The 27,257-nt window shown below is 39.7% G+C and overlaps 1 protein-coding gene across 5 annotated transcripts in view; it reads right to left on the bottom strand.

Moving 5' to 3' along the window:
• Positions 1-27,257, bottom strand: part of WDFY4 (WDFY family member 4) — a 144,283-nt gene that overhangs the window by 55,063 nt on the left and 61,963 nt on the right. For all 5 annotated transcript variants that reach the window (XM_080401530.1, XM_080401533.1, XM_080401532.1 and 2 more), the window contains 7 exons: positions 25,790-25,899; positions 24,635-24,826; positions 23,928-24,067; positions 9,009-9,086; positions 7,909-8,112; positions 7,011-7,062; positions 5,543-5,700 (listed from right to left, as the gene is read on the bottom strand). In XM_080401530.1, coding sequence (XP_080257656.1) covers positions 5,543-5,700; positions 7,011-7,062; positions 7,909-8,112; positions 9,009-9,086; positions 23,928-24,067; positions 24,635-24,826; positions 25,790-25,899 — 934 coding nt within the window. The remainder of the gene's footprint in view (positions 1-5,542; positions 5,701-7,010; positions 7,063-7,908; positions 8,113-9,008; positions 9,087-23,927; positions 24,068-24,634; positions 24,827-25,789; positions 25,900-27,257) is intronic.

Here is a 27,257-nt window from a genome sequence, read left to right as displayed (position 1 = left end):
AACAGCAGAGATATGGCTAAGGATGCTCTGTCATTGGTTTTGTTTTGTGTGTGTGTAACACAGCATGAGTCAGACCCTGTCCTTTGCACCTAGTAGCAAAGTTGTTCAGTGATCTAGGGTAGGCGTGGAAGAGCATAGGCTGGGGAAGAGGGTCCCAGCAGCCTCTCCAGTGCAGCAGAAACCCAGATAGGGGAAGTCAGGGGAGTAATCATCTGCACTTTGTCATTCTTCAGATGCTTCCATCTGAACACAGGCAGAATTTCATACTGAAAAATCTCATTACTGCCTAGCATTACTTCCTGCAATGGGGTAGCCATTACAATCTCTGCACCTGCAGCAGGGAGGGAAGAGGAGAAACTCAGGCACAGAAAAGGTAAATGGTTTGCCATTTGGACGTGGCTTCCCCGTCCGCTGCTTCAGCCACAACAGCTAGTCCCTGTTCCCATTGCATGTCGTCACATGTAAAGTTCCTCACTGCTGCATCCTTGCGCTGGGATGAAGTATAAAAGTTCTCCCATACAAACAGCCTGCAATACTGTTTTGCATTTTGCTCTCTACAGCTTCCTGAGAAGGGGAAGTAGAAAGGAAGGTGCTGATCTCTTCTGCCTGGTATCCAATGATATGATCCATGGGAATGGTTCAGAGCTGTGACGGGGAGGTTTAGACTGGACATGAAGAAGCATTTCTTTACTGGGGATGGTCAAACACTGGAACAGGCTTCCTAGAGAGGTGGTCACTGCTCCAAGCTCATCAGTATTTAAGAGGCATTTGGACAAACCCTTTAATAACATATTTTAGCTTTTCATCAGCCCTAAAGTGGTCAGACAATTGGAATTGATGATCATTGCAGGTCCCTTCTAACTGAGATTATTCTGCTTTATTCACAGCCAAGAGGTGTGTGCGATGCCTCTAAAAGCTTTGGCTCCACGAAGTGGATGCAGAGCTGCTGCACCATTCTGCCAGTCCTAGATGCTGCACCTTACAGCTGCTCCCTCTTTCAGTTGAGCCTGTTCTTTAATCAGCTACTTTCTCCCAGCCACAGATCCCACTCCCTCTAATTTACGCTAGTCCCTTCTATTATTGTTCTTGGCGTCTCTTGTGCTCACTCCAGCCCCTCCTTCAAGGAAAGGCATTGTGCCCAGATTTCTGCTAGGCCCTGCCCTCTTGTTAACTTCAGATTCATTACCCCAGCTACTTGGATTTCTTACTGTCTCAAATTACTTGCTAGGAAACAGAGGTTTACTTTTCTACAAAATTCAGAATTTCTACACCAAATCCACTTCCCAAACCTTCCAACATTTTCCTCATCTTTTACATGCTAACTACATATTAACAACCTGGCAGGACTACTTTAGGGTTGTAAAGATCAGGGAGGGAATCTTGCAACTTGGGGGCTTGGGTTGCAGGTATAGGAATCCAATCTCCCTGTCCCTGCTGGTGAGCCAGGGTTATTTAAAGGGCTGGCTCCGGCCTTTGGTAAGCAAGTTGATAGATTAGGTCAGGACAGGTTCTTATTTGTATTTCTCTTGCAAAATTCTGCAGCAGCATGTGTTTTGTAACATCATCCACATAGCATATAACCTCTCCTTCCGTGCCTATGAACATACAGTTTCAGTATACTAAAGATAAATGCAAAAATGAATTCTTCACCTGTACACACTATAACCTCAATGGAGCCTCAGCAAGATGTATAACCAAGCAGCCAGAGTATGACAGTTCAGTAACTTCAGAGAGGACAGCCCTAATAGCAACACCTGTAAATCTGCACCTGCGGTCTGATATATTCATCTAGTGAATTACACACATTAGCTTGTGTGCAGGTAAAAAAACCTGCCTTGTGCTTTGGGCACATACACATCGATACTGTTTTACACTACTGTAAATATAGCACCAGTTCCAAGCATTTAGCAGTGATGTGACTCAGTTCCCAACTTTGATTTCAAAGTCACATTTGTCCCAAGCACACCAAGAGCAGTCCTTTTGCCCAGCTTTCACAAATGGTCCCTACTGGGGTCATCTGCAAGGGAGAAGGTAAAGCAACAAAATATCTCAGCTACTGGCCCACCATTCTCCTGCAGACTGCTCTGACCCTCCATCCCTTGTCCCCAGACATCTAGCGTGTGGGTGAGCCATAAACATCTAAAACTCTGCTGAACACCACTTACTTCTTTATGTACCTCCATAGAGCCAAAACGCAACAATGGTCCTCTGTACCGTGCATTTCACCAGCACTGCAATACAAAGTCTTTGGCTTTTAGATCTGCCTTTAGCAGATCGCTGAAAGCTGATAGGGAATAGGGGGCACTAGTGCAGAGTATAGAAAGAAAAAGGAAGAGAACAGCAAGGATCTTCATGTAACTGGAACTGCCACTACCCCCAGGGTAGGGTGACTGCAGAGGAGAGACTAGGGCTCTCTGGGCAAGGAAAATGGGATGACATCAAGAATCCTGAGATCTGGAGGCTGCACTACGTAGGTGAGGAGGAAAATGGGACAGCTAGCTCAATCAACAGGAATGCAAGGGCAGCTGAGAGGGGCAACACAGCTGAAGCTAAACTTCAAATAATCAGGAAAGAAATTGTGCTCATCACAACACACTGTCCCTTCCAAAGACATGGCTGGGACACGTGGTGGAGGAGATTTGCGATTCCTTTGCAACCTCCTTCCTCTAGCAGGACAGGCCTACATCCAGGACTGTAACATACTCCTACTATCCCCTCCAGCTGCCATTCTGGCAGAAGCCATTATAAAGGCCTGAAAATCTCTAAAGGTGCTTTCTCCAGCAGATGTCAATGTGATACCTGCAACTTTCAGCAATTCTGACATTAGCCTGCTATTCTTGGGAGGTCTGATACAGGCTTCCATTTTCAAGCTTTGGGAATGTCACACAAAATTTAAGAAAGCATTATTACAATTGCAAAGTCATATCCCCAAAAGTCAGCCTGAATTCATCCCCTTTGTATATGCGTTACCATGTAACTACAGGATTAAATAATATTTTTTTCATAGAGCCTGCTCAGGATGGACACATTCTAGTGATGAATTAGCACTGTGTAAGGAAGATGACTGCAGTCTATAGCATTCCTGCCAGCTGTAGAACACAGAAAGTGCAGTTATATGTATTACAAGGATTCTGGCTGGAAGAAACAGACTTATGGTCGATACAACTAAATACTACTTTGAAGGTATGCATTCCTTCTACTCTATGTACTGGAATAGCAGAAGGGATAGTCTTACGGTAAAATCAGCAAGTGATTATGTCATTAAGGTCTGTAATTGCATAGATCTGGCATTACTTTCTTGATTTCTGGCACTTCCTAAATTCAGTGCTTGACTTTGAAATCTGGGAAATACATTCCTCTGTGCATAGTTCATTGTGTAAAAAAAGTGACAAAAAAAGACACATCTAAAGGCTTAACTTTGCATGGTCTGAGTGTTGTTCAGAGAGCACAACTGCTCCCTCATATGATTAGCCCCCACTTTCAGGGACTAGCCACTCAGTAGCTTCCTTTAGCTTATACTCAAACTATATCCATTTGCTTTCTCCTTTATAGTCCCATTCTCTTGCAGTCCAAGTGGCAAACTTACCTTGTTTAAATACTTAGAATTATTTTCACAGGAATTCCTAGAAATGTTTTCTATTCTATTTTTCAACTAAGATAAAACAAAAGACGAGATCACATTAGCAAAACAATACCCCTCCCGCACCCATATTCTCCTGATTTAACTTGCTGAGTAATAGACTCTGGAACAACAGACGTCAGAGCATTTGATCTGCTGCTTCTGCAAAATGACATCTCACATACCTGAATATATATAAAGGTGCCTGTTTAATGATAATAGAAAAAAAAAGCAAAAAAAAAAAAAAAAAAAAAGCAAGCACTGGGTGACACTATAAAACAATGACCACTTTCCAGACAAGGGTTATCCCCGTGTTCCAGAAATCAATCTAGTATCTGCCAAAGCATCCCAATGACTTTTCTGTGAGTGCAGTAGGTAAGATGGTTCCCGTTGCCTGCTGAAAGTGCAAATAGCTCACGAGGCAGCCATTTACAAGGCAGGACCACAGCGCACTAAGTGAGCGCAGGACAGCTAATGTCACCCCCTACTGCTTTTTTTAATACTTCTGTCAGCTCAGCAACACAGTGACTGCTGCTGGAAAAAAACATGCCTGGCATTTCTGACGGCTTCCCGTGGAGTTACATGGAGAAGAGACAGACAGCCTGAAGGCTCAAAATGAGATCAGCGCATGGAAAACATGCTTCACATTTTCATGCCTGTCTCTTTCTGCTGGGGAGAGGTATGGGAGAGGGAGGGGAGAAAAGGAGGAGGAGCAGGGAAATTAATTATGTTGTGTAGAGAGACAGCGTATCAACAGCTCTAAAAGCATGAGAAAGCCATTATGTTAGAAAGCACAAATGTGACCCCTGGCCACTTGCAAAGCATAAAGAAAATCTGGTGTTGATAATGAGACATAAAAATAAAATAATTATTTCTATATCTGTGTACAACTATCACAGCACTGTGATGGCTGTGCTTAAATGTTTCAAGTCCGACTTGGCTTCCCCTATGGGATGCCAATTCTTGGGCCAGACAGGGGAATGATGCCACTGGAAGAAACAGGCATACTGCAAAAGGTCAGAGGACAAGGCCAGGTCTACTACTCACGACAAAAATGTACAGTGCATATCCAATGTCAAGGATTTGATTTGGAGTCACTGTTGTGAGGACTATTCTGAAAGCAAAGGGCAGGCTGCTGGCTTTCACGCAAAAGGATCAAACTTAGAACACCAGACCAAAGTTACCATCCCCCTGAGTTACCCCTATTGACTCCACAGCTCATGTCCTCCCCCAGTATTCCTGAACCTGCCTCTTCCTTATGCTGGGAATAAACCTGGGAGAAGGATATCCAGTCCAGTACAAGAAAAAAGAAGGAACAGCACTGTTACGGCCAGATAACACATGATAGAAACATCAAACAGGAAGCAGGGAAAGTCTTTACAGTCTTAGAAGGAAGAATCTGTCCAGTACTCATGGGGAGGCAGAGAAGAAAAAGGCATGTGAAGGGAGGAAGAAAACATTTTCTGTTATTCAGCAGCAAGAGGTTTAAACATCACTGAACTAGCAACCTATACAAAATCGGCACACTCTTGCAGAAGTAATAAATAAATTCGATCCAGGCATTGCTCTGAGCATGAGTAAAGTTGGGGAAGCAGGACAGGAATTCTCAGACTCATCATTTGCCATGTCTTAGGCAAATTCAGAGAATACTGTCCCACAGGTATGAGATTACCTTGGTAACATGTCCAATTTTTTTTCTGTTGCTTCAAAAAATTAGTGTTGAATGCTTTTCAAGAATAAGTCTACTGGAGTTCATACAGAGGCTGGAAATTTGTACTTGTTCTAAGAAAACAGATAGTGATGTTTACTGTAACCTGAATTCACCTGAACCCCAAACTGAAAGGAACAGATAGGCCTCCACATCCAATTCACCCTCTAAAATGCCATCTTCCCACAGAAAATTTTCTAGTTCATCTTGCCTACCTTTTCACTCTCTGCAAACTCCTGCAAAATAATTTGTCTCTCCACACAGAGTTCCAAGAAGTCTTCTGAATGGAAACTTTCATGTAAAGCAGGGAAGAACGTTAGCTGGTTGCAATCCAATCCCATCTCCTTTTCTGCTCCATTTAATGTCAGCTCTCCTATATCAATATAAAAGAGATTGCAGTTTTAGTGGCAGCCGAGTGACATCAAAAGCATTTGCCATTTAGATTTTCACCCAATCTATTCTACCTTGGGAAAAACCAGTATTTATCTGCAAAAAACAGGCAAGAGAGAAGTAAAATCTGTGACTGCAAAGGAAGGATGCTTAGTTCAGGGAACTAAAAACAGGTAGCTGCACTCAGTCATAACTCAAACTAAATTCCTAAAATCACTGAAGATTAGGAAATTAGGAAAAACTGAAAATGGCAGTCTTTTGGGAACATGCACTGAGCAAGAGAACCCAAGGAGAGACAACACACTCATATCTTGCCCAAGCTCTGTCCCAAGTTTTGCAGATTCATGCAGTGCAGATTGTTAGGGAGGGTATGATCAGCCTTCTTAATGAGGTAGACTGTAACCACTTTCACGCAGAAACTACATTGTGCTTGAATCTTGTTCGGACTCTAGAAAAATGAGCTCCACTTTCACATGTTTGCTAGGCCCTATCACACTAAAAAGTATACAACAATACTTCCTATTCTCAACAGCGTACACTAGAAGCTTGACTTGTAACAGTCATACAGGTGGCTGACATCCACAGCCTTAGACTTGGCTGATATTTCCAAACTGCAGTTCTTTCTCAGTGTTCCCCTCTAGCCCCGCAAAAAACTGTTGACTTCCGTACCTTACACTCCACCTGCTGCCCCTCTTCTTTTTATGTCTAACGTAACAAAAAACCTGGCCTTGGAAAATGAAAAATGTTGACATGATCATATTTTGAAAAAAAAAAAAATATTCTATTTTAAAAGCTGAGAAACAATTTGACGTGCTGATCTTGATGATTTCCTTCCACTCTCCATCATTCTGTCCACATTCTTGGAAAGTTACAATTCCTTTGACCACTTCTCTGAGCCATCTGTTACCTGGGTTGAAATACTATTTCAGAGGTAGAACTGGAGTGTCTACTAAAAGCAGGGGGAAAGTCTGCACTTTTCCTTCTGAGTTTAAGCAGCTGGGAGCTTTCCAGATGCCCAAGAATGCCCAAAGCTTTCATTTCAAGATAGCTTTTTTGCTTTTAGAAATTTCTGGTGGCAACAAGAGAGCAACATATTCTGAAGACAGTTTATATATCACCTATAACAATTGCATCAGTCTTTTCCCAGATGTTACAGTGACTTTTTAGCCCAGAGTCTTAAGGTTTTATTCCACTAGATGAAATTCTGACCTGGAACTCCATACACTAACTTCAATTCTCTTTTGCTGTTTGTGTCCACCCTCTTGATGGTGTAATTCATCCCTAAAAGGTTACCTGGATTCACTTCAGTAGGGAGGGTTGTTTCGTTTCTGTTTGCTGGGAGAACCTGAAAAGAGACTAGGTATGACTAAAGTGGAATATGCAGACAGGTAAACAGAACTCAGAACATTATTGTGGAGATAACCACAGATTTAGAACTATGTTGCAAATAAACGTCTTGGAAATTCAAATAAACTCATTTGAAAGGGCCCAAAGGAACAATTAAATATAGGAACAAATATCAACAATTAAGCAAAAGGACTATTGTCTTTTCAAAGACTACCCTGCATGAGGCCAGTTATAGGATAAAAAACATACCACCCAATCCACAGAAAACTGCAAGAATCCAAGCTTCACATAAAAGCAGAAAATATCCTAGAAATGGGAATCTCCTGATACACTAAAATGCTTCAGCTTCTGGTGGATAGGATTTGGCACTTAGACACTAAAAAGACACTAATAAATAACCCACATACACAGTTCAATGCTTAGTTCAAACTACTCTAATTCCCCTTTCGATCATCCACCAGCTCTAGCAGTCCTAATCAGCGTAAGACTAACAGGACAGTGCAGCCTTTTAACTGGACTCTTTTTGCATGTATTGGGAAGCGCTGTACCCATGAGATGGATACTATAAGCAGTATATGAAGAGCAGAAAAATATGATCAGGTTATACTCTCATCTGGGGAGTGTGGGGAGATCTCATACCAGAAAAGAGGGAAAATCATTCTGTTGCTACTAAACATATTGCAGCCCCTCTTACTCTCTCAAAACCAGACCTGTTCCATGGGTTCCATAAAGATGCATGACACAGCATATTGACAAGTCACGTGGTGAGAACCAGAGGAAAGAGGCGAGTATAGTCACCAGCAACTGTTAGAGAAATTGTGCATCTCCTGCAAAAGCTTTCTACCTCACTCCTCATTCGCATAGTTGCCACTCGAGTTTTCACACGTTGAATCCTCCTTCTCATTCGTGAAGGCCCTTCATAACAATCAAGAATCCATCGTGGCTCTAAGGATCGTGATGCATCTCTCCATGGACCCCTACTGTAGAAAAGCTGCTCCTCAAGCATCACCCAGTCCTTGGCTGCTTTGCTGTAACCACACTGCAGCATCTGCGGGACAGAACGAAATTGTGCCACTTTTTGCACACTTCTCTCCTATCCAGCATTGGCACCACTGCAGTGATTCAGAGGGATCTACCCAACCTATTGGATGGGACCATTGCAAAGGTAACTCTGCAGACCCAGCAAACACAGGTCCAACTGACCACTGAAAGTGTGCTGTGGGAGATGCTACTAGCCAAAGTAAGATACAGTGACGAATACAAGTATGTTGCAAACCTCCTTGAAAATGGTTGCTTTCATTAGATTTCTGACTTAAAAGCAGTAAGCCAGAAGAACTCATCACAGAGGTTTTATTCACTTCAGTTTTTTCTGGTGAATGTTTGTGTCAAAAGGCAACAACTATGCTCGCTGAAAATACAGTATGAAAGTCTCAGTCACAAGTGTACTGTGTTCCCTCCAAGCATGGCATAAATCTCATTATTTCTACTTAGGAGGTGTGTGAAGGGAGTTGGGGGCACTAAAATATCAATTTAAAGGAGAGAAGAGGTGAGAATTTCAAAGAATGAAAGTCTTGTTGGTCTCTGATGGCCAATCCTGAAACAAAAACATACCTGTAAGATTTTACTGGCTCTGAGTTTAAGACCTCTTGAAACACTCTACTGGCTGCTGAGAAAAAAAGGTCAAAGTCCTCACTTTCATTTCTGCCACTATGAGAGCTGAATAGTTCATTTAAAAGAAAAAAGGCTCCTAAAGATAAAGTGAGGAATCTAATTGGCGAGTGATGCTATATCACACTTTGGTGTTGAAGTCAGGAGCTCATCAATTCTCAGCATTTTTTCAGACATACTACTCATTCTCACTTCTGAAATGCCTGATTTCTCAGGGTAGTCCAAAGGCATCCTTTCAACAACAGAAAGCTGTTGCACAGTATTGCTGTTCTTTACCTGTACGTGGTCCTTGTACAAAGAGGCATAGAGCTCCTGCCCAATTCTTCGGTACCGTTCCATACATGCCACAAATCCCTAGAAGAAACATCAGAACTCATCACAGCAAGGTTCTGCAGGTGTAAACTCTGTGAGGGGCAGAAGCAGGCATTAGTTGCTCTGTCTTTTACAAGAATAGGGAATATGGCCTGTGGCTGGAAGTTTGACAGCTCTCCAGATGCCATAGCGATGAGGCAATCATCTGAGAGCAAGTTGCACACTTACACCAGGAAGATAAACATATTCATGATCTTAACAAGGGTCATCAGTGGAACTACTCAGAAGGAGAAAGAAAATAGCAAATAAAACTTAAGGCCCTTCTTTTTGGAGCTGAATTAGTTAGTACTGCAAGTAGCATAAAAGGCAATTATTTGTTGTAGAGACCCAGACTGAGGTAAGGATTCATAACAATACACCTGTTCCTTGCTGCGTAAACAGAAAGTGCAAAGAAAGGAATGATCCATGTCCCTTTTTTGCAGACAGGAAACCAAATATTTCCAAAAACATTTTTGAGATTTAGGAGACTAAGTCCTCTGGCAAGAAGCGACTTGCAGTATAAATACACTATTTAAAGGGATTGTGATGCAGAGATGTCTGGGCTAGTTCTAGAACTGGAAACTTGTAAAGCTGTGCCAGTGTAAGACAACACACCCATGACAACTGCCTCTGCTCCACTACACAGCACAGATATGCCCTAAACTCCAGTGCTACTCAGGTGTTTCTGAAAACACACATTTTCTAAAGCACACCAACAGAACTTCCTGGCCACCTTTCCATTCCAGAATGTACTAGACTCACAGAACAGTAAGCATGCATTAACAGTCATACATTTAATCTGTTGCTTTATTGGAATGAACTTCTCAAACTAAGGGTCTGTATGCAAGTACAAGAGTGATGAACTGCTGTCAAGAGATTACAAGTTGCATTGCCCACTCTGCAAACAGATCATTATGTGATCTTAGGCAAGATATGCAATTGTGCTAAACCACTACCTCTTCAACCACAAAACAGAGACTATAACACTAGCCTCAGAGTTACACAGGCTAAGACCATGAACAACTGTCCAGTGTGGTGGAATCCATAAACTCAGGGAGCAGGGAAATGAAATGGGTTTCATTGTCTTCCTACCTACTCCACCAGAACCCACAGGTTTTGGGGTCACAAGGTTCATGTAGTCAAGATCTATACAGAACCAGAGAATTTTGAACTGCATTTCCTATCTGAACCTCCCTTTTGAAAAGATCAGCAGAAATATTATTAAACTCAATGGAATCCCTCAGGTGCCAAACAAGCAGCATAAAAATAACAACAAAATACAACCTAGGATAGTCACTATCATAATAATTCCTCAAATTCAGCTGTTAAACTTCAATCAAAAGATAAGGTTCCAGTTTTGAAAATACTTAGGTTTGTTGCCTCCTTTTTTCCTAGCCATCTATGAAATTCTGGGTCCCAAAGAGACTTGAGGTAAAGTATTTGTTCTCATGATGTACTTTTTTGCCTGATCAGAGAGACAAAGTGTACGGAAAGGCTGTGTGTATAAGTGAAGCACTGAGCAGCTGCCAAGTAAGCTACTGGCTTGTTTTATATTCTTGCATGAAGGAAACTGAAGAACCATAGGACTCTGCTTTAACAGGCTATCAAACACTCATGGGAATATTCTACAGTCTTGTAACTCAGGTTTTCTATGCCAACACAAATACAGCTGCTCTATCTATTTCTCTCCTTGCTCAGTATCTCTTTGTGTGACTGCTGACAGGTAGCTACTGGGAGGAGTTCAGTTTTTACTAACAGTCACAGGTGAAAATTCTACTGTTTGAAAGCATTTCCTGGAAAAAGATTCTAGCTATCCAATTACAGCTACATGATGCCATATCTGACCTTCTGGGCATACTTGCTTTAAAATCTTCCAAACCAGAAGCTCTCTAAAAGAGAAACTCTTTTTTTTTTTTTTTTTTTTTTCCCTTTGAAGTCAATGGTATAGGATATCGGGACCTGACCCAGAATGATGCTCCTAAACACTACTGAAAGAAACAGAATCCCCAAAGTCATGGTATCCAAATAAATCGTAAAAATCTATTCCATGTGCCAGCCAAGTGTGTAGGAAGGATGTGGGCTTACTTGAACTTGATTTTTAAGTAAAAATGAGATTGCTGACCCTTCCCAGGAACTTACAAAAGGTACACCAAAGCCATGAAATGCAAAGAAAAAAAAAAAAAGGAAAAAAAAAAAGGAATCAGACCAGCTGACTATTAACTGCATTACAGAGAGTAGCAGAAGTATCTGTTCCTTTGATAAATTCCTGAGGATTAGAGTTGGCAGAGAAGGCACAAGCTGTTCAGAGATTACACAGGAGAGGTTAGAGTGCCCCCAGTGCTATTCAAAGGCTCTCATGGGCACCCGAGCTTCCCTGACAAAGGTGAGACAGCTGTGAGTCAGAACTGGCTGTGAAAGTCCCAGCCTCTCACTACCTAAAGCCACGGATCAGATGGGTAACTTTTAAATGCATGGACTCTGTGCCATGCTGGCAGTGATTCCTCACAGCAAACTGTCTAGCTGCTGCTTGCACTGCTATAATTAAGTTAACGCACAAGGTCTATGTGGTGTGCCGATTACTGCTGGCTGCCAGCCAGGTCTGTACCCCTGCCGTGAAGTCAGATTTATTGGTGTTTCCCTGCAGGAAGCTCCTGTTTTACACTGATGAAAGTCATTACATTTTTGTTTGTTTAAAGCATCATTAAATCTGTAATCACAGTTGTGGCCTCACAAAACTATTCCATAATTCATATAAAAATCTCATAAAGGCTGACCTAGAAAGCAACAGCATCTCTGTGCTGTTGAGCTGGGCTCACTAGAGAAGAGCTGAGATCCCAGCTCTGTGTGGACATAGGGTAAAAGCCATTCAGAGTAGACAACCGATTCCTCCAGGTATTAGCAACCATTTTAGATACCCACAGGCTATTCAAGCAGAGTCAGTGCTCTACTGGCAGCTGTTTCAAAGGTGCTTATAGTCTGTATTTCACTCATGGTCACTGATCAGACCCCTAAGGTCAAAGCCCACATTGCAATGATTCTCACTGACTTCACTGACCCAGCTCCTAGCCTTTGAAAAGTATAAAGGGTCCTCAGAAGGAAAAATTCTGCTAGCCACATCTGGTGAACTGAAGACTAACAACTTTGGCTTCCAAATGAGGTATAACTAGCCATCTTCAACCAGATGAACATGTCCCTGATGATCATTCCCACAGGAAAACCATCTGGTTGTAAAATGAAATGAACAGTTCACAAAACTGGAGATCACTGTGACTGGAAAAACAAAACAAAACAAAGCCAAAAAAACCCCAACCCCAAACCAACAAACAAAAACAAAACCTGAAAAAGATATCCAATCAACATGGAGAATACAGACTAGGCTATTAATTATTAAGTTCATTCAGAACAATTACACTGTCATGCTTAATGAAAAACTAGTGCCAACAAGTTTCTAACAAAGTTTCCATTAAAAATTGTAGGTGGTTATCCTTAAAAATGGCAACTCTTTATGCAAGAGATTAAATACAACAGTGCCACAGTGTAATACCTATCTTGAACAAAACCAATACATCAGCTTTGATAATTGTTAATATTATGTAACATAATATCAGGTTTAAGTTTATATGCAGAAAAGCAAGTGTAAATGCAAGAAATATGACCTGCATTCTAGGGAAGAGCAGACTAAAAGACCATATTGACCCATTGTTTCCTAAAAATCTAAGTATGATACCATGCTTTTAGTCCTTTTTATACAGACTACTTTGCAGCCCTAGACAATCACATTCTAAATAGAAACAGATAATTTTGCTGTCTCAGATTCCCTAGGCAATATTTAGAGCTTCAAAAGGTGATGAAATTTGCAACTTTCCCTAGTAAAAAACAAACAAACAAACCAACCACAGAATCAAAAACCTTTCTCCTCTTGCTGCATAGAGACTTCATGCACATAGGAGAGAAAATGATCAGTATTGGGGAAAAATAAAACGAGCAAGTAGAAAAAAAATCTGTCAGAGAAATCCACATGCCAAAAAAAAACAGAGAGGGGATTTTCTATAATTTCTTTCAACTAAAGCAATTGAAAGGCTGCTTGTAACAAGAAACAGTTGAGAAGAAAAAAAAAAGAAAGTTTGAGGTGTGACTTCTAAGTTAACAATTCTCTACTGAGCTCTGGAATGTTTCATGTATGAATTCTAAAATTATTTTTATATATATATATATCACTTAACACTCCTGCACCCCATAAATATTCAAGCTTGCCATAATAAACTCATATTGCATGATACAGATGCCACATACACCATGATACAGATGCCACATACACCACAGTTCTTTCCTAAAGAAACATTGTGTCATTGGAGCTCTGACTTTGAAGCTTTTTTCAGGGAATTAAAAGCTGTGTGATGTATTACAGAACACACATGCACACAAAAGTATGTGCCAAAACTCTTAATAAATAAAAATAAGCTTCAAGACAAAATAATTCAGGACTTGGAAGAGCCAAAAGAAAATCCAAATATCCAGATCACTCACTGTGCCAATTGAATAATCTCATGGATGATAGTGAGAATACCCACATACTTGTTCCGAAGCATGTCAGTTTGGTAATCTGTTGGTGAGGACTAGAACCACTGATATTAGTCTACTACTTTAGTTCTTCTGAGCAAAATAAATATTATGAATATAGAAGCGCACACAGTAAGAGCATTCACATAGTATTGCAGCTATTACAAATAAAACTACAGTACTTTTCACCAGTACATCTCAGAGGTCTTTATGAAAGAGGTCGAAGTCCTTAGCTTACAGATGGGGAAAGTAAGACAGTGAGTTTCTGGAACATCCTGCCACTACGACTTGGTTGCAGGGGAAAGGGGGTTGGTGGTGTGGCAAACCCAACACAAATTAACTTGAAACAGCCTGATAAGCCCACAAAGAGGATGTATATGGTGACAGCATGCAGTAGTGGGAAGGGGAAACAATTTGACAAACCAGTTTGGAAATCCCTTCTACTCTTTATGTTCCCGGTGCCAGATTGTATCCTAATATAGCTGATCTACTAGATATTAGATTTTATATCACAGGAGGAGTTCACATACCTTATTCCTCTGATCTGGGCTTTCACAATTCTGTATGGAAGGTTTTTTGATCTAATTACAGCTATTCAAGTGATCACTAGGTTTTTAGAAAATATTCCACAGGCATAGAAAAACAGAACAGTGGGTAAGGAGCTCTTAGGGACAACAAACTGTATGTAAATAGCATATGTGACAGTGGGAAACAGTTTGTGCATGGCAGAAACTGATGTCATGACCCTTATGCAAGAAATCGTATGTTTCAGGATGTGTTCAGGCATATAATTCACATCTTTTATGTACAGGTTGTCTGCTACTGAAAAGGGGCAGATTTGCCTTTAATCCAAGCATTTAAGATACAAGCATACAGATACTACACACACAGCACTTGGACCTTAAAAGTGGCAATTAAACAAGCTTAAAACCTCTATGGGTGATGACTGCAAAAGAGGGGAACAGGAAATCTGCATCATTAGAATGAGAAAAATTACATGATACTACTGTGATACACTCTTCCCATCTTGAATCCAATAGAAGATCTAAATTTCTGATTAAATAGAACACTAAGGAAATGTCATTTTATAAAGAGCAAACTGTTCACTTTTACTTAAGTATATATTTCCCAGCAGCTCAATGTTAAATGGTATCCATCTGTGGTGCAGCACTTCTCTCAGCAGCCCCATAACCAGCTCTCTCCTCTGGACTGCATACCCTAACCACTGTGGATCTCCTGTCACTGATGATGTGACTTAGTGAGGAAGGAGACACTTCTCACAAAACTGATTAGGTTTTGCAGTCATCGTCTAAAGCCAGTAAACTTTTTAATGGAAAATTCCCAAACCACAATTTACAAACCATAGCTACAGAGCCAGATTGCCAGCAGTTAAGTTTTGAGCCTAATCTCTTCTGAGGTGCAAAAACTATCTTCATGTATTCACTTCAGTTCTCATGCTCCTTTTTCCACACATCTACCCAGAATTTCCCCTCCTGACATGCACAATTAAAACGCAATACTTTTGGTGTTCTTCTGCTAAATCACAGAAAATAAATCAATCCCTTCTTCATCAGCCTCACAAGCAGAGGATCAGCTTACAGCTAGGCACGACAATTTTACAGAGAAGAATCTAGTAAATTACTAGAGCTGGGTGAAGTATCCAATTCACCAGCCTTGTTGTATTCAGATACAGGGACAAAGCACATAACATCTCCAATTCTACTACTACTACTGCTACTAATCTAACATGGTGAACCAGAGACCAGGTACATTGATATCCTGTGCAAATAATAAGCCACCCACCTTGTGAACAGACTACTCTTCAGGTAATTCACTATACACTAGGAAGCGAGTAAGTTCATTTCATAAGAGGAAAAAATGTTTCATTAGTCACCAGGTAACAAGCATTAAGCCAAGGCAGATAACACTTTCCTTAGCAGATTAAAGAGATTTTATCCTAGTCCTTCACATACACTCTCCACACTGAGGGCTGTTTGCAGGCTCTTTCAAATCACAAAATTGTTATTGCCATGTAGATTTTATTGTTGCTTTGCCAAAATTCATTTAGCTTTTCAACAGACTGTAGTTCCAGCAGTTAAGTGTTGCATGGAAGCTTCGTGCCTCAACCCGCTAGGAGGCTAATGCACAGTGCCAACTGCTCCTAAGGATCATGGATGGATTCCTGGCATCACCAGGTGGTTGGGGAATAGCAAACTTAATGAGAAAAACCTCCATATTTCAGTGTATCATAAAAGTACCCATACACAGGGGTGGGTTTCAAAAGGATAAACCCAAAGTACGGTGTACGTGTGATAAGACTTCCATACAGAGCTAAACTCAGGCAGCACAGAAGCAGCTCTACTTCTATAGCAACTATACATATATGTATGTATGTATACATGTTGTGTGCATACGCACACACTGCTTCAACAGATGATACTGTTAAGAGATGAATTCCTGGGAGAACAGATAACTTGTCTTCTAATCGCAAAAAAGCACAATGGGATACAAGACATGTTTGTTCTTTAATCCTGTCTCTGAGAATGACTTCTGTGACTTTGGGATAATTCACTCAACCTATTGAGGGCTCAGTTTCCATCCTGCTACATCAGAGGTATTAGCTTTTGCCTGTCTGAAAGGTGAAGGTCAGACTGGCATTTTAGGGAACAGCAATGGCAATTCTTCTTGCCTTTACTTCTTACTTACCATTTTACTATTTCTATTTAAAATGGTGATTTTTTTATGAAGTTCTATGGGTCTATGTAATTTAGGGCTCTATTACATAGTATTGCAATGCATTTATCTGAAAGCCTCATGAACTGATGTTTTTGGATTACATTTGAATCATGGTTTTTATTTAAGAAAAATGCGTACTTCTAATCCTTTAGCTGATGTCAGAATTCTGTATATATAAGCATATGCTTAGAGCCCAGAATACAGAATACAAGGAAATGTCTCTTCCCTGACCCCTAAAATTATCAGTTTACCTAAAATGACAGGATTATTTCTGGAGCTTTTTAGTGTTTGTAGAACAATCTGGGCTCTGCAAGCTACTCTGCAGCAGAAAGCACGAATGAAACAACCAGACAGGCACAACCAAGCTTTATCTTTAGTTTGGTTAGCAAGGATAACAACAAGAAATGAATGGTCACAGACTTCAGCACAGGTTAGCAGCCCATACCCTCACTTAGAACCATTTCAGCTCATCTTACAGAGATTTCCAGGATCTCCCCTATTTCCTGTACTCTACTTTCACATAGCGCTATCCAGTTCACACTTGTAGCTATTTGCAGTCCCTGCTGTTTAATAGGAATTCATACTTAATTTTCTGGGCACCCAGACTCCTATGTGCATTTTATACTGCCCCCTGCATGAGATGAGACACCATGTATAGACACATAACTTGTTCATAAGCAGATTCAGTCATAATTCTTCTCCTTATAAAGATTTCTAATAGTATAAAATGCAATTGAAAAAATGTACAGTTTGTCTTTAAAAACAGAACCAATATGGAACTTAAAAAATAATGAATAACAAAAAATATTTTCTGGTGGGAAACTGGATGAGAATGTTGAGTCCATCCAAAGTTTTAAAACAAAAATGTAAGTTTGATTCTGTTTAAATTGCTGCTTCAGGCTTTTGAACAAACAATACATATAAAACAACTTAATTAAAAACAATTTATTTCTGAAATTATTATAAATAAAATGTATCAAAAATCTGGAAGAAACTAGACACATTTGAATCAAGAAATGTAAAAAAATTATTTGCCTTTCTATATATTCAGCAGAGAAAAAATATTATTGTTTCAGTGGCTAGCACTTGTTTCTAGAGTTTCTCTGCAAGCAAATAAAACTCTGCTTTCATCCCCATTAATACCATTCAACTCGTTTGGCATTGCCTGTTATGTGAAAATAAAACTCTGCAACTAGCAGCTCTTAAAAGATGAGATTTCAATGCCAACAGCTTTAAACATTAAACTCCACTCACTGAAATCATGTATCCAAGCTTAAACCTGAACCAGACACAATCTCTAGCTTTAAAAAATACATAGGAAACAAAAGAAAATATCTTTTCATACAACGTGTACTTAAATTAAGGGACTTCACTGCCACAGGACATCACCAAGTTTAAAAAAAACAGAAAAAAATCCCTCTGAATAGTTACCCACAAAAAGTTTTGGAAGAGATTATTTCTTGTATTTCAGGTTTTAAGATAAAACTGATACAAATCAAGAGAGGAACAATTTTGCTAGGACAGAATTTGTACTGTACATTGTGCTGTCATACACCATCTCCTGTAGCAACCACTACTGGATTTTTAGGGGATAGACTGTGGGGTGAGTGGGCTGCGGATCTGAGTCAGCCTAATAATTTGTATTCATTATCACACAACCTTTATTATTCCAGCTTCTCTGTTAAACAGTTATTTTCAAAAACTGTGAAAATTATTCCCATACTTTGCAGAAAGTTCAGTGATTTGTATTACATAAAATCAGATACCTCTGCATTTTATGTTTTCATGCAGTTTTAATCTAACTTATTGACCTGTTGAATTACTTCTTTATCATCTTGTAAACAATCTGAAAAATGATAAATGAGCAGTGTGTCAATATCTGCTTAAGAGGACATAAAATTTCTTTGTTCAAAGTTAAAGAAACTTTTTCCAGCTTGCTGCAACATACTGTAATTTAGCTTTGAGCCAGTTATTAAACAAGACAATAATATTATAATGGAAATTGTTTAATATACATCATTAATAGTAAAATGCCTGCTTTCACTGAAGTAAAAAAAAATGTGTGCTATGAGCAGTTTTGAAATGAATATTTGATTCCAAACCTCCCTTGTGCATTTAATGACATGCTAATTTACATTTTAATTACTTCCTAAGAAATCAAAGCATTTGTTGACAGAAGAACATAATGTCAACTTCACGGTGCACTGTTGGTGGATAGTTAATGAACTTAATTAGATAATTAGTGATGTTGATTATCCTTCTATTATGAAGATAAAGATGTTACATAAATGATGCACTTTTTCAAAGAAATATCATTGTATGTTTGCTTGTTTTAACCCAGTTAACTTGAAAAGTTGATAAAAGTCCAACTGACTGGTAAGAAAAATGTTTAAGTAATAATTGTGATTGTTTCAAATTTTTCTATTTTCTTTATTTCACCTACCATGAACTAATATGTTGTTTGTTCCTCCTTCATCCCAAATTAGCAAGATTTTTGTTCAATCCCACTCTCCCTTTCAGTATCTCACATACCCCTCCCCCCCCCCTTAAACAACTACCCCCTGATGCAGTGATTCTATTATTGTTTGAAAAATGAGGCTGGTCAGCATCAGTTTTGATTTTACAGTCAGTTTTGATTTTATAGTCAGTTATTGAAAGAAGCTATAATAATGCAGCAAAGAAATAGCTAGTATTTGAAGGCACTGGTCTACTATTTAGCTCTGGGTTCAGCTGCTAGTGTTGCCACTGACATCTTGGGTGGTAAAGGCTAAGTCTCTGTAAATTCATGCCCACAAACTTCAGATAAAACTTCTTTCTTACAGAAGTCAACACCCACTATTGTTGGTATGTGCCATTGTTGGTATGCGCCACCAACACATACTATTTTGAGCTAACACTGATTTTATGTCCTGGGGCTGAGTCTCCTGTAACCTGACAAGAGCCTAGGAATACATCATCAGCCTTCCAGTTCAACATCAAACACTTCTGCCCGGTTTAAAACTACCATCTAAAAACACAGACATTTGCACACAGATATCTTACCCAAGAATTTGTGAGTATGATCTGCACATGTCCATTTAAAACAGGTCATTTCTCCCTCTTCCCCCAAACCTAACGCAAAACCCCTAAAGATGGCTGCAAAAAGTCTGAAGCAAGACTGACAGCCAGGCATGAATGAAGCGTCAGTGCTCCTTCCCGATGGAATCACGTGGGTTGAGAGTCCTGCCCCAGAAAGGACTAATTCTGTATCTGTGATGCAGCTATTATTTGTACTAGGTAAGTCAGTCCTAGCACTCTACAAAACACACTAAAAAACTCCTTTAACTGTTGAAGTAGAGATTTACATTTCCAGCATGGAAAGAATTTAAGCCTGTAGTTCAAATTCCCACTGAAGCCAATGGAAATGTTATGTTTAAATGCTTCTCAAAATATAATGCATTACCACTACAGGTGAATCAGTAGAGATACTAGGTATACTAGCCATACTTATCTTAAGAATGAGTGTTACACGTGAAACAAGTTTTAAAAAATTTTTGCTGGCTGTGAAATTTGAAAAGATTGTTGTTCTTGGTGTAACAAAATTTTCTGTAGCAGCAACTCTTTTAGCTGCTGGCCTAAGAGAAGCCTGGTGAATAAACACATGAAAACCTTTTAAAAATAAATTTACTGTAAATCTAAAACTACAGAAAGTCCTAAATGTTTTGAAATAACATGTTGTTTGAAACATGCCTCAGTCTTTCTCAGACTTCAAAGGGAACATTAACTCCTAGAAGACATTTGAGAGGCTGTTTTTCTTCCTCTTGGAAATCTAACTATAGAGACAGGACTCAACAACTTTCAGTGGAGCTTGCCCAAGAGACATCTCTATTACTTCAACCAAGAATACCTGTTGCTAAGAAACTGCAGAATTGAAGTGGTCCTTGGCCATATCACTATCTTCTTGTTCAGTGATAAGAGGAGGGCATACAACTCAGTTTCATAAATGAGTTAATAAACTCGCAGGTTTTTTTTAGCAGATACATCAAGACTCTTTAGCCATCAGTATAAATAAATAAAATATTACATCGTAAAAAATTAAGAGGAAGAATTTTGAAAAAGGAACTGAAGTAGATTCTATGTCTGACAGTCTCAGCCAAAAGGTTTTCTCTTGGAGCTCCTGACTTCAGAAAATTATCCACAGAGACAAAGGCAGCTCTCACTGACACATTGATACAGTTATCTTCTACAGATTTGCTGTGGGTTTAATAATCCACCTTTTGCTTACAAAAGTAAGCACAAGAAATGGGCTCTTACTATGAAGCCAAATAAAGAAAAATTAATCGTTCTCAATCAAGGCAAACTTAACACTTAGTGAATTTTCTGGTTTCCAGAGCTACACCATTAAATGCTTTTTTTTTTTTTTGCCATTAGCTCTGCAGCAACCTTGCATACACTAAGGGCAGCAGAGCAGAAACCAAGCTATCCATTAGACTGCTCAAAAATCCTTAGAGTTCAAAGGCTGCATTCTCCTATCACTTAACTAGACAGAATTCTCTTGCAATTGACAGTGACAGAACCAGCACAAAGGAAGTCAGATCTATAGCTGTCTTCACAAGTGTATGTTTGGAGACCAAAATCCTACCATAAAGTTACTGATTTTGCAATTACAAGTTAGGAGGCCTCTGTTGACCTCTTCATTGCAAAGGCTGAGATTAAAAAGACCTTTTCTGTTTCATTCTTTCAAGGTATATGGGCTTCTGGCATAGAGGAATGGGATTATTGAACCAAAACAGGGGAGACCAGGCATGATCAGGCCTGCTGTAAAACTCAAGAGGCTCTGTCACTTGTAAGCATTAAAAAAAATAATCTGACTTAGTACAGTGCTCCTCTTACTCCTGCATGGCTACTCAGGCTTCCAAGAAAGCAGAAAATAGCAATTATCAGAGCAGATCATCACCATTCTACTACCAGAAATGTGAACACACTCTCCTTTCTGAATGATCATGCCTTCCAGACAAAGCCCAGAGCAGAGTATGACATAACAAAGTGGATTCAGAAATATGGGGAAAACACAGCTGCATTTGATTGCTAATTCTAACATTTGTCACCAAATAGCAGGGTATTGGCTTCACTGATGCTGGAGATCCTGAGTACAGCAGAAACATGGGGCCTGATCCTTTGCTGGAGTCAATAGTTTGAATTTTACTGTTTTTTCCAGAGTGAAGACTGTGTCTCAAAAGCAAGCACGCTTGCTATCCTGTAGATGACAACAGGGAAAAAGTTGATAGCTTTGAGGGGGGTGTTTTGTTTGTTGTTTTGTTATTTTTTTTAATCTGCAGCAAATGCTACTACTGCTTCAACCTCTTTGTTTAATTTCAGTCAATAAAGGAATCAAATTCATAACCCAGTAACCAATCCATTTCTTCTTTCTACTGGGCAAAGCTTTGAAATCCTAGCTGAATTTTTCCTATGTTCTCAAATTTAATAAGCTTTGCTCAGTTAGAAGCAACCATCCTTATCTCTCAGTAAATGCAAGTATTTTTATTTTACTACAGGACTCAAAGGCTTTGTCTCTTGCTATGTAGCTCATACTGCCACTTTTTCTTTTATCTCATTTCAACCAGCTACCTACTGATGTAGGACATAGGTCCATGAATAGCAGTAGTGAAGACCAAGGCTGGTATCTGAAGATTTTTCCCAAGTGAATACAGAAGGCACCTGAGATGAAGCAAATGATACAAAAAACCACATTACAGCATCTTTACAGTGGCTACCAAAGTGAAGTAAAAAAATACAAGTTAGAAGCACAATTACCATTTACTTTTAATGTTAATTTGTGCTCCCAATTTCCTTTGATACTGAAAATTCCACCTCATACCTCATTTGTGAAGTGCACAAAGTATACAAAGAAAGAGGGCTGTTGAGGAGCAAAGAAATAATTTTCTTCCTCTTAGATTTCATCCCTCTGAAAAGTGCATCAAACTCTTTCAAAGATAGGTTGGAGGGAGAAAGGGGGGAGAGGGAGAATGGAGAATATTTGGAACTGTAGTTTTTATATCTCATTGAGAGGAACAATTTATCAGAGCTGTGGACCTGTCAGTCCCTGACATGATAAGGAATAACACCAAATGAGTAATGTTTCCTCCAAACCCAGCTCCTTTAATTACAAGCCGCTTCCTTGCAGAAGAGAGACAGAAGATGCAGAAACACTAATTTCATGCGTTTGTGCCTGAATAATGTCTCCGTGCTGCCTTTTCCAGATGGCAACCTTTTCACTGGAGGAACTAATGATGTGGGCATATTTAGGGAAAAACCAATAACAGAGTCTTTAACCTTCAACAGCAAAAAGCATGTTGTACAAAATGTTCCTTGGGATACATTTACAAATATCAATTACATTGCTCACTGAGGTGTAATCAGCTGTAATAATCAAAATTAATTTAAAAAAATAATTAAACAGACCCTAGGGCAAATAGTCGATGCTCTTGTAGTATGACATCACAGTCTACATATGTACCTGGGAAGAACTTGCTCACTCTGTAAGCTGCAAAGTGATTTTAAGGAATGAGAAGAATACTGTGGCATGCTGAGGAAAAACTTGCAGCTCAGTAAGGTACTATCAGACACATTACTTGGGTATCAACACACCTGGAAGTGAACTAGTCATCACTGGGGATAAAGCTGCAATCTGCTACACCTCGAGCTAGAGGGTTAAGACACCTTAAACTGGTGCTGTAACAAACTGTCTCCTCATCAAAAGAGAAAAAGACCTTAATATGTTCAGCACTGCAGTAACACAAGCTCAGTCCGAAGCTCTCAATATTCTGTCAATGCACTGCTGCCTGGCCCTGTAGCTGGTTACTCTAGCCCTAACACTAAAAGAAGTAACATCTAGCTGGTGCTTTCTGTTTGTATTCTTGACAAATACCTAGCAAAACAACAGAAATGCCTTATCTCTTAACAAAGGAGGAGCTTACACATGGAATAGATAGCCCAGCTGCATCGCTGGTGCCAGCAATGCTGCATACCCTCCAGACCCATCCCTGGTTTATGTAAACTCTTGTCTCTATCTCCTGACAGTAAACTAAAATTTGCACCGTTAATATTTCATAATGAGTAAAAAATTGAAAGGACAGTACTATGGTACAACCTGATCCTTTCTATTAATTCAGTGTCTGAAGGACAAGGTTTACCTAAGTGGTGTAAATCAGAAGCAGCAGCAGCAAAGCAGACATCTCCCCACCTTGCTCTGACCCAAGCAGAGCCCTATGAGCACAAACACTGTTGGGTTTTTCCTTTCAAGTGCAATAATTAGGTCTCATGCAAAAAGTATGCATTAATACCTGAGGTGTTAAGGCTTCCAACCAAAGTTCTTCAGATCAGTGATTATTTCTTAGTGCTTATTTCTAGCAACGTAGAAAAGCAACCTTAACAGCAATAGGTGTCTATTTTACAATGGAACATGTCAACAGACATGCTCAGAAGTCTCCCAAGTCCAGACAAACTCTCCAGAGCCATATAAAAGGCAGACCAGTGAGAGAGCCAGAAGAGACAAAGAGCAAAAGTTACCTCAGATTTTCTTGTCATTTCCTTTGTGTTTCGGCCAGGCATCAACCTAATAGCTGAAGAGAGGCTTTCACTCCAGGAATTGTGCTTGCTCTGTGGCAGGCCTGGCCCTGCTTTATTCTGGAGAAGCTTCTTTTCAGATGCTGTGGACCAGAACAGACAAAAAAGTTTGTAAGACTTGAAGTTGAGCCTGTGGGAAGGTAGAGGGCTTGTATTCCTGTTACACAAGACACAACATGGCAGTGTCTCTCCCCAGCTAGATTGTCCTTCTATTTATAAGAGGAGCATTGAATTAACACGTACATCTCAAGTCCTTATTTAAAAGCCTCAACAGAGTTCTGCCATAAATCAGATTCATTATATAAGCATGAACTTTGAATCACTGCAGTACTACACACATTGGGATGCCCTTCTCCACCCAAATAGCCTCCCTTTAAAATTCTCCTATGGGATACAATTGTCTAAAGAGATGCCTCTTTCTTGCAGTACAGCACGAGCCCTACAACATCACCAGGTGATTACGGAAGGGCTGGGGCATGACACAGAAACTTATCACAATCCTGGATGAGAGAAACTGAAAGTCTGCTTTATCTAGCAAGTGACATGCAGAGGAAGGGTATACCCAAGGAATCAGTGGCTTTCCATTAAGCACTACATTTACTGCAACATCTTTGCTTACTACAGTGAGTGTTCTGTAAAAGAACAGAGACCTATCAAGTGTTGCCAAGCTTTTGTCATAATTTCTTCCCATAAAGGAGTGACCTCCATTATCTTCATGTCCCTTTCTTTCTCATTTCCTTTTACAGAAAGATCCATCTTGTAAGTGTCCTCCAGAGCCAGCCGCCGCTGAAAAATAAGCTGCTTCCAGATGATTTCTACCATTCTCAAAATCTCCTGATGGACTAGGAAACAAAAGAAACCAAAAATGAAGAATCATTTTTGTGTAACAAGTCAAGCAAAAGAAAGCAAAAGCATCTCATTTGGAACAACACTGGTCCAGAGTAACTGCTGGAGTCAGTTGGAGTTGCTACATTTTTTCTACTGCCTTCAGAGGTTCTAAGCCAGACTAGTTAGTCTAATACAGAAAACAGCCGGACATTGCTTTCATTATATTACAACTCCCTGAAAGAAACAAGTACGAGCAACAGATGATTCTAGCTGGTTTCTGCCTTGGAAAAAACATCTCATCAGAATTTTGATGATGTTATTATCATACATAGAATGCTAAAGCACATAAAGGACATTCCTTTATGTTGCCAAACATCACTAAAGATGGCAGGGGGAAGATAACCAAGTTGTGAGACAATTTGACACAGTAACAGGATGCTGTACAAGGAAGTACTGAGCTGTTTTGTTGTATTTCCCTGCAAATTGAACTTGTTTGGTTGCATCATATCCAAGCCAATATATATGTGTGTGTATATATACATATAAAGTATCACTCTGCTGCAGGGCTCAGCCAACAGCCCACACAATGAATCCAGCCCAAATTTTTCCAGTGTTTCTCTTAAAAGACCAAAACATTTCTTCCTGTGTACAACAGACAGACACAAGCTCCACATAGGACTTGAAAACAGAAATAAAGCTACAAATATGTATCTGGGCACTGACACTGGTCACAACATGGGGAAGAGATCTCCAAACTGATATCCATTACTCCTGAGTATGTGAGTGTGAATTCTGAATAAACAGGTATGATGCAAACAAGTAATTTTTAGCACTACTTTCCTTTCTCTGTGCTGTGCCTACAGTGCATATAGACCAAAGAAACAATTAAGTAGCACTTGCATAAGCTCTTCTGATAACTGTGTAGGCCAGGCACTTTCCTGCTCCATAAGCCAAAGAGAATATGTGCCATAATTTACCATCATCTGGAGTAGGCAGGCTGCCCTTTTCCTCTTCGCTGGGTGCAAGAAAAATCTGGTGATACAAAGACAGCTTTGGTTCTGCGTCCACCCCAAAACCTTCTGCACAGCTGTGACACACACATACACACACACACACAAAAAGAGAGGATGTGAGAAAACCAGACTTAGAACAAACTGAGGATAGCAAAAAAGCTAAAGGTATTTCTGCACATCCACTCCTACTTGATTAATTTAGTAAATCAATATTCCCAGGCTCAAGGGCTTATACCAATCACATGATACTGCAGGATTTACAGGAAGGGGGAACTAAACCACTGCCAGTCTGGTTTCTGAAGTTAAGAAGCAGTCAACAAGATCTTATGGATTGCTCTGTTGTACACACCTTATCCCTGCACTTCTTTGTGCACTTGTATCTAACATTCATCTCAATTAGCTGGAACACAGGGCTGTACTGATGTAGCCAGATTACATCCAGGTTTCTTGTACCTCCCTTGAGTACCCTGTATGCCATCTCTTTGCTCTGAATTTCTTCACTAGAAGTGTCTCCCGTTATGTTGGAAACACTGCCTAGTGGTACCCTACACCTGAACTGCTTACTAAGTTCTTTGCATCAATGATTGTTCCTTCAATTTATAAAGCACCTAGCACAAAACACCTACAAACCTTCACGCCATGGTGTTACTATCTAGACGTGATTATAATTGAAAGCATCACCACAGCCAAAAAAAGTTAGTGCTGCTTTGGGGGTGGCGTGGGGTGTGTGACAGATAATTTACCAGATGGTAGGTAAAAGACCAGGAATTTCAGCACAGCAGTAATAAAATAAATGCAACAGACTTAGTTAAGGCAAACAGACAACCTGAACTTGGTCACAGAAGTGCTGTCAATAACATATGTAACATACTATGTTCTTTCAATCATAAATAGGCACTACTACATGGCAGAATCAAATCTCTTGGGTATGCAAAGCTGCAATTTTTATTTCTGATTTTCTTTTAAATACCACAATTCTGATTCCCTGGATTTGCTAAGTTTAGCTTTTGGATAACACCTCTTTAATTCATGTTTTAAAAATTTTTCTGCTCTTGGTACATATAAGCAATCCTTATACCACCCCAATACTTTGGGCCTGGGAATTATCATCTGGCTGGAATAAGAAGCATCAAGAAAAGACCTCAGGAAGTGCATCTCATTTCTGAGGTGATATTGTATTAACTGATTAAATTCAGACCTTCTAAGCAGTGCAGCAGGTTTTCACTGAAACAACAATCACCATTGTAGTGAATAAAGCACTAGGCAAAATAAACCCAGGAATATTCACAATCACCAAATGGATTACAGCCATCCTCTTGAGAACTGCAGTATCATGACCTCAGTATGAAACAGCACATTACAACATGTTGATAACAGTTGGGAAAAAATTCAGCTCAACCCAGTTTCTAGCATTTCCCCAGAATTGATATTA

Source organism: Falco punctatus (genome assembly GCF_963210335.1).
Source record: "Falco punctatus genome assembly, chromosome: 9".
Classification (NCBI taxonomy): domain Eukaryota; kingdom Metazoa; phylum Chordata; class Aves; order Falconiformes; family Falconidae; genus Falco; species Falco punctatus.
This window is presented reverse-complemented; position numbering and strand designations above follow the sequence as displayed.